Genomic DNA, 18,740 nt, shown 5'->3' with positions numbered 1-18,740 from the left:
TTTCCACAACAAATATGGAAAAATAATATATAAAATAATAGCAGACGTGAAATCTCAATTGGGTTATAAACGAATAGGATAGTTGCCTAGAATAAAAAATTCTGTAAAACACGGAAAATATGTGTGACATATATATATATATATATATATATATATATATATATATATAGATATATCTATCCATCTATATATATATATATATATATAGATAGATAGATATATCTATATAGATATAGATATATATATATAGCATAGCCATATGGATATCCTGTAGATGAGACAAGACCAAGGACCAATTAAGGTTTGAGTCTTTAATGAAGACTAGATGGGCCATAATAATTTGACCAAACAGATTTTACCCGGATTATTACTAAAGGCCCTCAGGGAGGATTACATGCCCCCTGCAATGCTATACATATGGTATGTTACCGGAGAACTCCCACCACAGTTTTATTATTTGTTTTCTGTTTCAAAGCGATAATAGTTTTCGCATAATACAAATGCTTCTGACAACAGTGTGCTAGACAAACATGTTAATTCCTGATCGTACTGATTTACGCTAAACAATGTCCAGCTAAACAGAGTAATGTACAGCTCTACTCAATGACAGCTTCAAGGATCCTAGTGACCTGAAGACATACTATAAAAGTTGGATGTGACCTATTATGAGGTGAGTTTTCAAGAAGGTTGTTCGTTACTGGGTGTATGGATTTAAAGCCACATTCTCAATCTAGTAAAATATTTTTCTGAACACCTAAAAGTCAAAGCCATGAATCAAATCTGTTTCTCTTTTTCGACCATATCAATAGTCCCTATGTAGGCTGAATCGGACATAGTAGTTAATTATAACTGAAGACAAAAGTGATCAAGCCAACTACTCAGTGGGGTTTCTGCCGTACAAAACAAGTTCTTAATCTCTAACAAATGAGAAAGCCGTTAGGCAGGACATGTCAGCTACAAGAAAGCACAATAGAATAGATGAATGTGAAAACGGTGAAATTAATTCAAATGATTACATAATATAATATATAATACATACACATCATATAGCATATTGTATATCACTTACACTTGACAACGTAAAAAATTGCCGTGACATGGGACAAAGTAAAGATTTTTTTTCAAATTCAGTGTAAATTGCAAACCACTATGAATGATAAGAAAGCGAACTGAAAGAGTAATTCTTTTCCCTTATTACTTTGCAATTAGATTCAAAGAAGAGTCTGTGCTAGAACAAAAATGCAAATCAAGGTTGCAAATAACTAGACAAACCCACTGAAGGGTAGGCAACAAGTAGAGGTTAGGAGTGACATATAATTCCACATCATCAATATAATTCTAAAAAGACCACTGCCCAGGGTTGGCACATTCTTGCCCAGGGGCAGGTAAAGCCAAGTGGCCTCATCTGCCCCTTGACCACTCAGTAAATCACACATGCACTGGCTCTCACGTGTACACATTCACACTTTAACATACTAACATATAAACCTACAACCTTATGCTAACACACACGCTTACACACCCAATGTTAACACATACTTCCTCTTACATATACACATCCATGCTCACACACTTACATATACATACTCACACACTTTTTATGAGCACTGACAGATTTATTGGAACTAAACGTACTTTATCTGGAGGCTACTATTATTGGTAGTCATGTGACAATTTGGGTGACTTTCTCTGCTCAAACCACACTGAGCAGATTCTTTATGGCAAAGCTAATGAAGTCGGTTCCACCACTAACTTTCATTAGTGTCAGTTATTTCATTAGCCGAGTTATTAAAAAGTATCCATTCTGTTTACCAAAGGCAGAATGCCAGGGAGGTGTTTGTCTGGAAGATTTGGCTAAGATAACAGGGCTAGAATAAGTATAAATGGCTAATATGTAGCTGTCTGAAAACATATTACGCAAACTAGAACTGTTTTTAAAAAGAAAACAGCACAATAAAATGTGTTTTTAGTCTGCTTGTAATAAAAATGGTGGCATTAATGAAGCAACAAAAAAAATAGATCTTAATCCAAAATGTCACCTTATTTTTTCAGGTGAAATACAAAAACCAGCTGATCAACTGCTTAATATAATTAATTGTCTCCTACCTGGAAAAGGATTTGCTGTTGTATAAACAGTAAAAGACGTGACTTAATGGAAAATGTTTGATGTGTGACATCTGCACATTCCTTTCTATACGTCTATAGCTGTCAAAGAGTAAGCAATTGGGCAGATGTCCCACTGTGCCTAAAAAGGTGAAATCTCCCCAAACTGTACTAATGCAATCACATAAAAAACTATGATTGATATCTTATTTGGACAAACCCAAAGTGTCTCAGAAAAAAAGCATTCAAAAGAGTCAGGTTACAGCATGCATCTTGCCCTCCCAACCATTGCTTCTCAGTTTTGTTACTTCGTACTCTGGTTGTACACTTCATATTTCACTTTACACTATCCTGCATGTTTTCTTTAAATCTCATTTACCTTCAAGTCATTGTATTTAGTCTTAACAATAGGGGTCGAAGTTTGTCTCCTTCAACAGATGTAACCGTTCTCCAAGCCATGGCTTTGGATGGATACACAGGATATTTCCTTATGCCCATACTAAGGAACTCTCTTGCTTTGATGCAATATCTCTGAGTGAAGAGCTACTTCCTATGGTCTCCAGGTCAGCCGATCCTCCAGAAGAGGGAGAGCTTCAGGTAGACTATGCTGGAAAGTTCACCAGGTAGGGTTATACTCATACCTGGGAACTCTACGCGTTTCGCCTGTAGAACTACAGGAGATGCGAGATTCTCTGGGTCAACACCCGAATCCTCCGGGTCGCGGAAGCGGGGTCCTGACACACCCCACTCACCACCCATTTGCCCTTTAAATGGGAGTGATATTAGCGGGCGGCGACAGGAATGGCCACTGACCGCAGCGGGACCGCCCACTGACGTCAGCGTCAGCGCCCACTGACGTCAGCGGCAGCCCTAGCCTTGTCTCGCAAGTTCCCAGGTATGCTTATAATGTCATAGCCCAGCACATGCTAGAACATCATAGATACTGTCTGACCTGTATATGGGAATTAAGCAGCTAGTTTCAATAACTTAAGAGTCACCCCTGGCCAAGTCCCCCACAATGAGACAAGACATGCTGGGGCTCCCATTCCCCACAATTCCATGATTTACTCATTGGTGTCATATACTCCAAAATTACAATGGACCTGCTGTTTTTTCAGTCTTGTTTTCCTTTTTTCAACAACCCTACTGCCGACGCCAGCATTTTTAGCATTTCTCCCACAAAACGTAAGAAGGTCGAAGAAAAACCATGTATATAGCAGAGGATGTTAACTGGCAGAGTTAAGCCAGGAAGGGGAAACATTTTAGGAGAAAGTTACACAGAGAGAAAATAGGAGACAAGATGGATGGTGTTTAAGTGTCAAAACAAAGAAATAAATAATGGACCATGAAATCGGCATTCATTTATCCTGTCTTACAAGAACAATGGAGTATTCAAGAGACAATACGTTAAAAAGTAAATCATAATCTTTTAAGATATGATATTTAAAAATATGTCCAAGGTTCTCAAGTTATAAAAAACAAGAAAAAAAACCCACAAAATTAAGACAAATGAAAGGAAAGGCACATTTTTATGTGGAAAGAAATGGAAAACCAACACAGATGAAAACCTATTGTCTTTATTTAGATAATAAACAGAAACTTACTGCCAAGAATGTCATTTCCTTGTGTAAAGCTTCTAGCTGTCACTTAGAAGGTTAAGTAAAAAAATTCATGAAGCCTTAACATGTTCAGTACTTGAGTGCTCATTACTAAGGATTTTTATTATTCTCAGAAAACAGAAACAATAAACACAAAATGTACATGTTAAAGTCAATTCAGAAAGGTCCCTCTATAACTCAGAACCTTCTGATTTCAGTAAAGCTCCTGAATGCTGACACCAACACCGGAACTTCAAGAAACTCAAGACGAGAAGATTCAATGAACTTTAGCTGTTGAGCCAACCCCACTCTAATTCTAATAACTACTACTAACAGTCCATTTGTATACATACAGCCATAGTAGAAATAAAAAAAAAAACATATTTGAGTATTCCCATGTTAGTTGTTATGTTAGTAAAACACCCATTGTTGTTATTTCCATATTGGAATGTCGACTATTTATACATAACTTATTTTTTCAGGCTCCCTTTTTATGACTATGTCTATGTCTATCTATAAACGTAAAATCGTGATGATAAAAAGTAATGGAACTGCCTTGTTAAAGCAGCATTGTAAAATAACATAGGCTAACTTAACTATTTATGTGGAACAAAGGGTGTCACTTAGGACCAGTTAGAGTTAAGCCTCCCAATGGGTGAGGTCACAACACACTCATCACCATGTCATGCTACGATTATGAAAGCGAGTTAGATAAACAAGGAACTAAAAAGCAACTGAAGGTGTATTCTCACTCAATGGCCCCCAGCTAAGGAAGTATGGCTGATATCATAGGAGACTCTGTTACAAGAGCTTGGAATTCACCGTCCGCTGCCAGGGAGGTATGCTCCATTGCATCTAAAAATTGGCAATTTTCTTCTACACTCTATTTTAACTTCTCTGCTTGACCAAAGGTTGAACTGTTATAAAAGGTACAGACGTGGAATTTTTGAGGTCCATAACTGACCTTGTGACCTTAAAAATGGGTAGGGTACCCAGAAATCAAGTATTTACATCAAATGCTCATGAATGTTGAGTATATGATTTATCATTGTTCTTGACACCACAGAAACATTTGCATTCACAATTTATATTCATACAAATACACTCTATTTTGTCGATATTGGTCCATTAGGCCAACATGAACCAATAGAATTCAAAATGTTAAAAAAAAACAAAAGGGTACTACCGTTTTAAAAAAATATCTGGTTTATCAGCCAACTATAATTACTTTTCCTATCTTTAAAACGTGAATATGCCTGTTCATAGTATAAAAAATGACTGGGACTCAATGATGATTTTAATAAAGCACTTTACTGGATACCAGCACACTCCCCACATTTCTAATGGGAGCTTTAACCTCTGAAGGCAGCATTAGCTCCCACACAAATGTCTGTACCACTCCCATACACTCCTATTAAATTGATTTTTTACTCTAGAAGGAATTCAAAGCAGTCCTGGCAAGCCTTTATATGAATAAAGGTCTCAGTGTAAACCGTGAAGGGGAGGATATGACAAAAAAGAACATACAAACCATCTTTCACCTGTCAACTTTCAAACTGTGCCACTTTTAGCATTGCTAAATAAACGTATTAAAACATACAGGTAATTCGAGGAGGCAGATAGAAAGGGATCCTAGATTTTTAAATCTGGCTCCTAACTTTTTGTGCCACTTTATAGTAATCTCTGTGGTTATAGCTCGGTCTTGTTCCTTTCAAGTCAGCTCCTTTGTGTTGGCTTCTTTTGGGAACGGTTGTGTTAAAATAATTAAACTGGGCTCCATTACATTACATTTTATTTATATCGCGCCAGCATATTCTGTAGCACTGTTACAATGAAAAAAAAATGTAATCACACACAATAACAAACTGGTACAAAAGAAGAAGAGGTCCCTAGTCGGTGTTTGAGGGGCAGATGACTGCTTGGATGGGGATGTGTTCATGGGCCCAGAAATACCTTTTAATTTAGGTTAATAAATCTAATCTTGTCCCTATAATGGCAACAGTTTAGGTCAGGGTTTTGGCATTTTAAAATCAACTTCACAGAGAGAAATCACATAATCTAATATGTTCAATGCAGTAGCACCTTGGCTCGTAGGACAGAGAAACCTTTTTCTTACAAAATCATAACCAGGAGTAAACGGAAAGCCCCTTACATATTTCACACTTCCACTTAATAATAGGCATTATCATTATGATACATAGCTCATGTTTGGTTTTTTTCTACCTACCCACCTCCCCAATCTGGATCCCAAGGCAGCACATCCAGGGTTATTATCCATGTACAAAATACATTGCATCCATCTCAGATTATGATGATTATTATTATTATTATCTTTCATTTATATAGCGCCAACAATTTACGCAGCGCTCAGTAAAGTAGGTGATGCATAATTGTGTGACCTAACATTGCAAGAAACCAGTTAAAAAACGACATCAATGGTAAGTGCCTGAATATAGAAACAGAATTTGACAGCAGATAAGAAACAATCAGGCCATCAAGTCTACCGATTTTTAAAGCTGACATAATAGAATTCAGGATAGTTCATTCTGCACTGGGAGGGGTAGTCTGTAAAAATCTATAGATATAACCAGTAATTTCCCCACAATACATGGTTGTATGTAGTTAAAATGCACCTAAATATTTGCCATGACAATACTTGTTAGGAATGAGGAATGTAAATCAGTAACACGTGCTCTAGATCTCCGATCACTCCCTAGTTTAAGGAGAAGCATAAATCAATTTATGTTATCAGTGCCAATTTATCGAATTTATAATCTGCCTGTAATAATGAGGCAATTCAAATGCATTTTCTTTTAGGGATCAGTAAATTCGCTGTACCAGCATGCGCTTACAGGCATTAAGCCCACGCTTCCAAGGTGATATCTCACCTTCAGACAGGGTTCATACGTAAAGAGAGAGGCGTTAAAATCTTACAGAAATGTTTCCTTCCCGACAGTATTTTTGTCTCTTGTGTACTCGCTTTATTCAAGTTAAAAGCTTGACCTTGGTTCATTAAACGAAAAGCAAGATTTTTTTTTTTATTACATCATAGCAAACACCAGAATACCTTGGAGTTAACCCCCACAAGGACTATTTAACTTAAGAAGTCCCAAAGGGAAAATGATATGTTAGTGACTAGTTCAGCTTTGCCACAAAGGCAATTAAGAACTGCGAGTAAAGGTGACATATAAACATAGCAGAAAAACCTACAATTTTGAACTTTAAGTTAGCAGATAAAATTAAGTGTGGTTGTAATACTTAGGGTAGTAGGCACTAGACTTGTGCAAAAGAAACCAAAAATTATTTGGGCATATTTAAAATTTTGGTCCATTTGTCCAGCAAAGACCATTTCCTCTTATTTCTGTTTGGACAAAATTTAGAGCCCATTCACCCTCACTCATGCTCACACTCTCTCATTCTATCTCTCTTAATGTCTCTCTACCTTCTCTGACAACCCTGTGCCCCTGTATGCTTCTAATATAGTCTTCTTTCTACTTCTGTGTTCTTTCTTTGTCCGCTCCTCCTTGGTATCAGCTCCATTATTCAGATACTCCAAAATGCCAGAATAACACAGAGACATTTGAGGTAAAAGAGAGGTGCAGAAACGCTTCTCTTTCTCTGCGTCTCCAGTACTCTGGACACTTTGAGAACTTCCGCAAAAGCGCAAGTCTGCTGTGAGGACCATAGGGACAGCCTTCCCCTGTTCTTCCAATCAAGGGGAGAGGGTGTGAGGAGAGGCTCCGTCATTTTTGGGGAAGAAACTGGATAACGCATGCTGAGACCGGGGAGAAACAGGTGAAGAAAGAAGACAGAAGAACATGAAGTGGCAGAGCTGCGGAAAAGGAGACGAACACATGATAGTACAAAATGGAAAAAACACATAAAAGTACACATTTACAGGATTGGGATGTTCCTAGTTTACCTCCTGGAAAGTAATAGCTTTGCTAACTGCCATTGTTGGAAACACTTGTCACTACAATAAAATCTCTTTGAAGGGCCATTATGAAGCAGTTGCTATTTTACAGGGTATCAGCTTGTTTATAAGGTTCTCAGGTATGCCCGCACATAGAACACGAACTCAGACCTATTTATGCAATGCGCTACCTACCATTCGGCACATTTCACGAATGATATCACTTTAAAACAAAGACTGATCCGCGTCCTTCTGACAAGAATTTGAACAAAAAATGGCAAGCGTATTAAAATACATGCAAAAGAGCAGGTTTTATCTAGAAAACGTACACACAAAACTTCTACAAAAGGGCAAAAAGGAAATAGGAACCGGGCCTACATGGATAAGCGCTCATGTGATTTAACGGTGAAAGGTAATAAACCAGAAACTTTCTAGCTTCTTCCCAAGTAACAACGGCTCTTCTTTGTTCTTTTCTAATAAACCCAGAAGGATGACATCTCATACAACAATGGCAGTGGACGCATTTACATGTGTATGTATGTGCAAACATTAACACATCATAATCATACCTGGGAACTTTTCGGCTCCGGCAGAACGCAGCCAGCACTGCACACTGACATCGGCGGGCGGTCCTACTTACCTTGGTGGGAAACACCCCCATTTCAAGGGAAAAATGGGCGGGGAGCGGGGCGTGCCAACACCCCGTTCCCGCGGCCCAGAGGATTCAGGTCTTGACCAGAGAACCGGAGGAGCAGTGCTCGCCCGGCAATCTCCGGGTCAAACCCGGAGAGTTCCCAGGTATGATCATAATACAAACTTTTTTCATTGGGGGAGCTTTCCTGCCAGTGACTCCATAACTGAGGAGGGATGGGCGGTGGCTCTGGAGGTGCAGCTTCTACTCAAGGTGTTCTTTTTATTTTTTTCTTTCCGCTAAAGAATGAATCTTAAAGTACATATAAAGTATATACCGTATTTGCTCGATTATAAGACAACCCTGATTATAAGACGACCCCCCAAATCTAAATATTAATTTAGGAAAAAAAGAAAAAGCCTGAATATAAGACGACCCTATAGGAAAAAAGTTTTACCAGTAAATGTTAATTCATGTAAACGATTTTTTTTTAATAAAAGCTATGATTGAGAAAAAGATTTTGGTTTTATTTCCTTCTATTTTCCAACCTGCCCCCCCAGTTATGCACATCTGCCCCAGAAATGCCTTATAACCCCTATATGCCACTGTGCCCCATGATATGCCTTTTAACCCTCTAAATGCCACTGTGCCCCATGATATGCCTTTTAACCCTATATGCCACTGTGCCCCATGATATGCCTGTTGACCCCCTATGTGCCACTCTGCCTCCAGAAATGCCTTATTATCCCTATATGCCACTCTGGCATTAAGGGGGTTAAAAGGCATATTATGGGGCAGAGTGGCATATAGGGAGGTTTAAGGCATTTCAGGAGGCAGAGTGGCGTATAGAGAGTTAAAAAGGCATTTCTGGAGGCAGAGTGGTATTACACACTGCCTCCAGAAATGCCTTATGCCCCCCATTTAACACTCCCTCCCCTCCCTCCCCCAAACTTACCGGTGCTTCTGACTCCCCTGTCATGTAGCCGGGGCAGCGTGTAGAGCTCTACGCTATTCGTGTAGAAAACTTACGCTGCATCCGGAAGGAGATGCGGCTAGCAGCGGGGGTTGTCTGTGTCCATCGCGCAGACCTTCCCCGACTGTCGGTGCGGCACCGGTGCGGGGAAGGTCTGCACGATGGACGCAGACAACCCCCGCTACTAGCCACACCTCCTTCCGGCTGCAGCGTAAATTGTCTAGCGTGTAGACATCTACACGCTGCCCCGGCTACACACCGGGGACTCAGAAGCACCGGTAAGTGGGGCGGCGGGGGGGACAGGAGGATCCAGGTCCCCTGCAGCTGCGGGGGATCTGGATCTTAGTCGTGTCAAAATCAGACCTATTTGAGGTCTGATTATAAGACGACCCCGTTTATAAGACGAGGGGTATTTTTCAGAGCATTTGCTCTGAAAAAAACTCGTCTTATAATCGAGCAAATACGGTAATATGTATTCTTAGTTGGGGGAGCTGCATGGGGCACTAGCGTGTCCTTTTAATATGAAAAAGGTTGAAGCACAGAGCTTGCCCTGAGCCACACTAGGGTTTGCATGACAACTAAGCCGTGGTTTCTGCCTCTAGTGAATAATCTTAGGCTCCTGTTCATTTCCGGTGAGAAAAACAAAATGTGTTGGCTAATGGAGGTAATTAAAAGTATATCTTGGATGTGCTCCACAGAATACAAATAAAACAAAAGTGGAGAAATAGGAACAATCTGCTTCACTCTGTACAATACGTATTTTATGCAAATAGTATATAAAGAGGATACTGTCAACATAGAACTTAACTGATCGTTTCTGCTGATGACCTATTACAGACAATACATGAGAATGATGTCATGGAACCTACCATCCAACCACCACAGGAAAACAAGTTTGGACTTGAATCAAGACAAACTGTTATCTTTTATTTATTCTTTCAGCAGCTTCATCTTCTTGATTGTTTAGGAACTGCAGTGCTCACCTGACCCAGTCAATTAATAATTTAGTTTCAATTGAGCTGCAATTAGAGAAATTGGCTAATTTAAATTCTGAAGGTTTGTATTTTAAAAAGGACAATCTTCTTACATATTTAATTACAACGTGTGCAAATGCATATAGAACTAATGAATGAAATCTTATACCACGCCTATTGATCATACACTAATAACCATTCTGTTTGCTGAAGTAAAGTAAACAGTTTTGCTTCCAGCTCCATATCATATAAGCACTCGATTTATGGACTAAAGCAAGATTATATTTAAAATTCGGTGAAATTTAGAAATGTTTGATTATGCAGGGTACTGTAAGACATTTAATATGCCCTATATCAGTAAATTAGTTTGCAAGTTATCATATATTTAAAGTCATTCTATATTAAGACCTTCACTTACCTTTTTGGCTAATCTAGCCACAGGGACCTGTTTCCAATGTCCAATATAATATCACCTTACTATAAGGCACCCTTGATCAGACCCTGTGACATACTGAATTATTATTGACATTAGTTTTTCCTAGAGGTAATCTATTATGCAGTATATTTATGTTTTTCTTTCATTAATGCCAGTGGTGTATTCTGGCCTAGGCGCATTAGGTCTGATCAGGCTCCATGTAAAAAGGAGATCGCTGATCTATAGCTGCCATGCTTATGATCTGCAAAACACTATCCCCAAACATCAGGTTGGTGCCTAAATGTGTATGGTTCCTAAACTGTACAAAACATTAATAAACCTTTCCTTTCTAGAAAGAATAAAAAAATCAAAACTGTAAAATTAAAATGTTTAAGTCACAAGGAGCTCTTTCTGCACACGGTAGGGTCTATTAACCCCCTAACCCCAATTCTACATAGGCCAGCACCAGAGCTGTCTGGCAGAGAGTATACCACAAGGGCATAGTTTGCGACAGGTGTGCTTTGCCGAGTTAGAGGGCCGGGAAAGCAATAATCTAAATATGCGCAGGACTCTGTGGGTAATAATCTGACCAAATTAGCCCAATACAGTAAATCAGTAGATGTTTAATAACAGAGATAGCCTGTGCTACAATTATTGATTGTTGGAAACGCATAATAAACTCAAACAAAAAAATGCGATATGCTGAGATGAGAATTGGCATCTCAAATAAGAGTTGTAAATCATTAAGCCATTTATGGCCTATATTAAACACATGAAATCACTAAACCTATAAAATGAATATGGACTCATAACAGGATTCCCTTAAATTAAACAGGAATTTATTTTAAAAATTAAGATTCACATCAGGGAGTCCTCTTGTACTTTATTCCTACGTTTCCCAGCAACACTTGTACAAGAAAGCAAGATGTCTGGTATTTTTCCATGCATTTTCTAGCAAGTCAATTAAAAGAATGACAAGGCACCCGGACTACGCATTAAAAATGTATATAAAATACCACCCCCTCCCCCGAAAAAAATAAAAATAAAAAAAATCACATATACCAACTATACAAAACATGAGTTACATTCATGTACATACAGTTTTAGCAATTTTAGAAACAGGCCAGCCTATAACAGACAGACACGCGCTCAGCAGTCAGACACGCATTACTCAGAGATTAGTATGTTATGCTGCAATACATGTGGTGGTGGGTTTCATTCCAAACCTTGTGAACCAATCCTTCAGAGGAACATAGACCAAAGTTTTAATGGGAAAGCCATACATGTTCTAGAATCATAAACAGAAGCATAGAAGTTGGAAACACTATTTTAATTTTCTGTTCCTCTATTGCAATAGCGGTACAGAACCTGATGTCTCTATAAATAAAATGTAATGCACTAATAAAATGCACTGTAAACTTCATGGTCCCTAGAAACTACAAAGCTCCATCCCACTGATCCATGTTTAGAAGACTCACATACTGACCACAAACAGCCATCATTTCTACCTAATATAAAAATAAAGTCCTAAAGTAAAAGGGCTTTGCAGCTATTATATGTGCATATAATGGCTGGAGAGTCCCTTTAACTCCTTCATGACCGGACTGCTTTTCCATTTTTGTACCCTTTGTGACAAAGGTGGTTTTAACATTTCAGCAGTGTTTAGCGTTTACTATACCAACCCAAAATTTACATTGCTTTAACCGGACAAGAAGGGCTTTCTTTGCCATATCATACAATGTCAAATTGTATTTGAAAATATTTTACTCGTCTACAAAACCTAATGAAAAGACTGCTAAATTGATTCTAATATTTGTCCTAAATTTAAAAATGTTAGGGGGCTTTTTTGCAAGTTATAGGGTAATAAGTACATGTAGCATATTGCTATTTTAAAAGGGCATAAAAGGGCCTCCTTACGTTCTACACTATTTTTTCTTATTTTTGTACTTTGGGGCAAGAAAGGTTTTTTATATGTATATAGAGCGGGGCACAAGGTGGTTGGGAACCAGATTTCCATTTTGTTTTTATTTTTCTTGGAACTGGATGGTCCCCTTTATGATGTCATGGTGATAACACTCGAGTCTTATTTTTTAACTGTATTACATTTATATTGATTCTTTAACTGTCTAAATATGTCTATGTATTTTTAATATTTTTTTTATGTTTATCACTCATTTGTTTACTATACACAAATGCCAAGAAACGGTCTGGGATTTTATAAACCCACACAAGCTGAGGGAGACATTCACTGTTTTGTCTGCACACACCCAAACATTTTCCCATCCTATTGCCCACACATTATTGCAAAATGTGCTCCTTCCCATTGGCTCCAATGTGGATAATGACAGAAACAGAGAATGTGACAGAAGATAAGAACCATTTGGCCCATCTAGTATTGTTGTGTTCATTTTCAAGATAGAACAAGTCATCTTTCATATCATCATGTCAACCTCTTTGTGAAAAGGGTTGAGAAAAGGCAAAGCTTACAGGGAACTGTTGCTGTTACTGCTGTTGAAACTATGACTTGTGCTTTGTGTTTGTCAATCAGTGCAGCTTATGATGGCATTTTCGGTCCTGAAGTTCCCTTCCTTCTCTTTCCCACCCCTACAAAGGCTGCACGAACCATTCAACAATAATCATCAACAACTTTACAGGTAAAAGAAAGCAGCGTGAAGGCATTTTCTCAGTTGGAACACAAAGGTGTTTTTCCTCAGGGATGTTCAAGGTCATATTAATGTGAGCGTAAACAGGTGAAACCCTCTATAATAAATAAAACAGAAACCAAATACCTTGTATATTATTAGCATACCATTTCCATGAGGCAGATCTAACAATTATTAAGCCAACGACTTTCTAGATTTAGCAGGCAAAGCTCGTTCCTTATCAAAAGCACAAGAAACATTTCACGTTTCATTATTAATCGAGAGATCCTGCATTTGCAGAAAGAGCTTCTGTGGAAGAGCTATATATGACCACATGGCCTTTTTTTCATTTTAATTGTAGACTTACAGATTTCGGATAGCTCATTCTATAACCCAGAAAGTTGTGCTTCATGGTTTATAATTGTTGGTAATCCTGAAACAACACACACACACGTAACAAAAGAACCCTCTTGGTCTGGGCTGCCAAGAGAAAAAAAAAAAAGATTCACGAATAAACCGTATTAAAGACAGATAATTGATAATTGGTAGTCTCATCCACCCCTTAGATTATTTCTTTTACATACTTAGCTTGTAAAATGTTGTTCTTTTGAAGCACAATAAACATGTGGGTAATTTCTCTTTTGATTGTATAAACCCATACTGAAAATGATGAATGAACACAATAAAGTGCTTGTTAAGTCTGGAAACATGGATTTACTTTCAAGCCGTGAGAACAAACACTGGCTAACGTAATTAAATCATCCAGGAAATAATAGGCCATTACACAAGCTTCGCCCATTCGCTGTAATCGGGAAATGCTATATATGTAATCATGAGTTTCTATTCTTGGGTATAATTTATATGATCACATATTTATGGGGGAAAAACAAAACATTTTTCCAAATAAACCACCTTGCACATATCTTTTTGTGTATTTTAATCGCCATGTGCCTAGGTCACACAGACCTGAAAAACACAACTGAAGTTGATCTCCTTTTTTGCATGTAAGATGCAGGTGTCCTTTAAAAGCCAATAAAATATACTGGCTCTGTTTGTTTATCCAAACAGTGGAGCGGCACACCGTACGGCTCATGGCTGTACTGTACTGACCCATAATATCGAGAAGAGGCTAAACATTTGCAACGGCCTTTCCAGTTGTCGAGTAGGACCTTCCATACCTATTTGAGAACAGAGTTGCCCCATCATTCCGTTCATGCACTCCTCAAAATGGAGAAGATGCCAACTCTTCTATGACAGTAATATTTATTTACTAAACCATGAGCTGTCAGCAAGTTGAGATGGAGCCCAATGATCCTTTATTAAAGGCCAAGGCTCAGCAAACTTCATGCAACATAGTTAAAAATTGTAATATTATATAAAATGTAATCTTACTGCATCTACTAAAACACACAGTTTACTTAATAAATCTCAAATGAAATCAGTGATTAACTACCCTGATACGGTTTAGACTATGTATTCTATTTGTCAAACTTTTTTTTTTCCAGTTTTTTTTTGTCTTGTTCCACATCTCCCATGGTGTATAGTTGCCAGCCTAACATCACTAGGCAACCTCTCGAGCACCCCCATGCATGTTTTATGGGCACTGTGACTCACACACGGCCTGTGTTACTTGCCCTTTTCTCAAAACAGACGTCGACACAAAGGAAAAATGAAACACTACTTGGTACAGCCAACAACGAAGCAAAGCCTACGACCAAACCATTTGTTTCTATCTATGCTTGATGCAAACTACAGATATTAAAAAATGTTCCAGTATTTTTCCAAACCTAAAAGGTTATATAATTTATATATTGTATTTCAGCCTCCAGGTGTTAAAACTGTAGTTCAGAGACATTGTGCGGACTGGTACACCTCTGAAAATGATCCCAGGGAAACCTGGGTTCAAATCCTTAAGTTCCAGTCACAGCTGGTACTAACATTATATATATATATTTTTTTTTTAACAAAAATATGGAGTACCGCAATATAGATTAATATATTTTTTTGGACTAACATTCCATTTTAAATACAAGCGTTCAAGAGTATTAACCCACACATATAGTGTGTTTTAAGTATGGTCTCAGAAGTTTTTGCGTGTTGGTTTACCAACTGAAAACGGAATAATAAATACACATATTTTTGGAAAAGTGAACACCATGTCCCTGCTCACACTGCCCAGAGTTGTCCGCTGATAAGGTTGTGGCTAGGAGGCAACCCTATTTTTTTGCAATTTTAAAAATAATAATTAACGATCACAAAAGAGAAAAAAATAAAGAAATTAAACTGGTGTATACAGGTACTTCAGTCCAGAAATGGTTGACGATTACTGTTTATTGAATCTGTCGATAATTTTGCGGTAAGGAGTGGACAGCCAGACGCGTCCCTTCTGTCACACGACTACTAAACCTTCATCATGTGTATTAGCATCTGCTGGCTAAGAGGGTTCAGCTTAGTTAGTTTCTGGCGTGCCAGCAACTAGGCCTTTGTACTTGTTACTTGGTTTAGTTTATGTAATGAATTCAAGCAATGTAGGAATTTTAAGCAGATTTTATTCCAGATTTGACACACCCTTCTGCAGGGGTATCCCTGCTGATCCAGTGGTCATGGAAACCTCTCACGTTGTTCCATGGAGATTTAAATTTCAAAGCTTGAACGGCTGCGTTCACCTTAGTGCCTGCTAGCAAGTGGGGAACAGTATTTCGCTTGCACATTCACACTAGGAGAGGAGGTTCAGGGCTTCTGGAGTTGCTGTTGTAGATGCACCCAATGTGGTCCTTTTTGTAATATTGCAGGCACCACAGACAACAATCATAAAGTGATAAGGAATTTTCAATGAACGATACAGACATACAAATCATCATTGCAGGATGTCTCAGGACAGTTAAAAAGTTGCGCTGTTCATACCAGAGGTATAGATTCTTACGAAAATACAAACTTTTATTCCCCGCGACAGTGTAACCATAGTTGGACATGGCTGGAATTATGAAAGCACGCAAGCAAAATTGAAATTTACGGCCAAGTAGCCTGTAAGTTTGCGAGCGAGACTGTATCGGTTTGTCTTGGTCTGTCGATACTTGTTTTGTTATTCCCTTTGAATGTATGTACTGTAAGAGGCTGCGTACATTGTTGGCTCTATATAAATAAAAGATAATATAATATAACATTATGGGACTTACAGCACCCTCGATATTCCATCCCTTTTTTTTTTTTTAAAAAAAAAACAACCTAGTAAAGCCTCACCTCCAAAATTCTAGTTATTACAGTTAGCACAGTACCTGTAAGAAAGTTATATGTCATATGGGCAGCTTATTATAAAGTTGGAGAGAAAGTGTTCCAAGTACAAGACTAAAGCAAGAGTGTCTTTAACCACTTTTCTGATCCCCTGATCAACAGACTTTCTTACCTTGGTGATGATCAGAAGCTCTCCATGTTCTCTTCCACCTTTTAAGGTAAATCCCCAAGGAGCTCCACCGGTAATTAATACATCCACAAGCCTGTAACCTTCAAGAGTCTTTCTGTCCACCATCACCGTGTGCCCTGGATGCACCCTCATATCCTGACTTAGGAACCTCTCCTGTCCAGTTCTTGAGTCCAAGTTATCCATGATCTCGGCAGTAGGGACACTCCTATCTCCAGTTCTCCAAAGGTCAATAAAACTCCTAAATGAGAATCCACTCCATAAACAGATGGTGATCAAAAACTTCCCAGCTATTCTGAAAAAATGAAATATTTGGTCTCAAGCAGCCAAGAGATACTTTGTTTATACTTAAGATCTCAGTTGAGAAACAACTCACTTTCTGAAGCTCTTAGAGCACTAGAAAGTCATGGGCAGGCAGTGTTGAACATTTAAGTCTAAAACTAGTGGATCTGGACTTATTAAAAAGGAAAACAATAAATAAAATAAGTAATAAAAAAACTGGTCCCTGTCTACATATGCTCTCCAAAAGTCCAACCTGGGCCTGCTACACCTCCAAGCACAATGTCCATGTCCTGTCTTCAGTGGCAATCATGAGAGCAGGTGACATGGATCTTTTCGGATCTTGTGCAAAATACAGCAATGAAAAAATACGATCTGTGCTTCTGGATCCTGTTCACTCAAGCCTCAGCCACACAACGTTGTGACTCCCCCTCCTCCTCCTCTTTCTTCCTATTATTTTCACTTTGCAGAGTTTTCCAGAAGCCACCTGTTCAAACAGAAAATCCAGAATAAATCCAGTGGCAGTGCTATCAAAGAGGGACCTCTCCAGATCCAAAGTTTCCTTAATTGGATTCCCTTCCTGGTACAACCTGAAGATCCGATCTCCTATGTTCATACAGAGAGGTGACTGTGCAGGGCTGACTCAGGAGAACTCTCTCTTCCTGCTTCAAACGTGAATGAACAATCAGCTCTGGATTTTTCCTGTTTTTCGCCTTCACCCTGTTGCTTTTTTTTTGTCACAAGGGATCCCTTATTTTTGTTTTGTTAGACTGCGATTGGCGATTTGGAGCTGCCTTAAGGTTGTGCAGACACTAAATAAAAGAGACCAAGGGAGTTTGCAAGGCTTCCCTGCTGTCTCCTTCCCCTCCCCCATCTCCTGCTTAGCAATCACTCACTGATTATCCCTTGGAGAGAATTCGTGTGTCATTGTAACAATGTCTAAACATTGTTGCTTTTTTTTCTTCCTGCTTTAACTGTTAGACAGGGCAAATGCATTAAGTCAACCACTAACAGTTTACATTTATTTTAATTATTATTTTTAATTAATTTTTTATTTGTATTTAATTTATTTATTTATTTAGTACATTTGTTACAAAAAATATTTTTTTTTTTAAAAAAAACTGATTGTATCTTGTACTGATAAAATGTAAAATATATAAATCTCTTAAAGAATTTTTATTTAAAATTCACGCTATTTTTTATTTTAATCTGAATTGTATTATTATTTATTAGACTCTTGAAAGTTTATATAACTTTACATGTTTTTCTGGGTTGGTCAAATAAAATGTAGCAACTTTAAATTGGTTATAATGCGTCTATTCATATATCACTGATATTGATACAACTCTTGTCATGCTCAGGCAGCCCTGGCACAGTCCTCTTCTTTTAAGAAGCTAGTTAAAGGGCAGACAGGATTATTCAAAATAATGCATACTGAAGTAATTTTAAGGTACTTTAATAAACATTTGTTAAAATTAAATAAAAGTGAATGTCTTACAAATGACATAAGTGTGGGCACCGACTGGCCATGCGCAACAACACGTTCTTTTATGCTTACCCAGCTTATCCAGCCGACGGCTGCACGCTGCAGCACCTGATCTGCCTCTGAAGCATGATAGTTTGGGAGATTTTTGTACCCAAACTACAATTTTTATAAGTGGTCATTGTTTAATTAATGAGTGTTTAGTGATTACTTCACATGGAACAATGGCCCCCTACCTATGTTAGTCCCCTCTCAAAAACATTAAGATTTCTTATCGAGTTCCCTTCCAGGCTTCCCACCTAGTAGCGTCA

General features: G+C 38.2%; 1 protein-coding gene across 1 annotated transcript in view; it reads right to left on the bottom strand.

The window, feature by feature from the left end:
* The window catches only part of SHROOM2 (shroom family member 2), a 78,500-nt gene extending 60,638 nt beyond the window's left edge, over positions 1 to 17,862 (bottom strand). Inside the window, exon 1 of the mRNA XM_053457408.1 lies at positions 16,653 to 17,862. Within this exon, the coding sequence (XP_053313383.1) occupies positions 16,653 to 16,853 (201 nt within the window). The 5' untranslated portion in view covers positions 16,854 to 17,862. The remainder of the gene's footprint in view (positions 1 to 16,652) is intronic.
* Positions 17,863 to 18,740: the final 878 nt, after the last annotated feature.

This window comes from Spea bombifrons, chromosome 2 (assembly GCF_027358695.1).
Source record: "Spea bombifrons isolate aSpeBom1 chromosome 2, aSpeBom1.2.pri, whole genome shotgun sequence".
NCBI lineage: Eukaryota > Metazoa > Chordata > Amphibia > Anura > Pelobatidae > Spea > Spea bombifrons.
The sequence above is the reverse complement of the archived record's forward strand: the minus strand, read 5'-3'. Positions and strand labels throughout refer to the sequence as shown.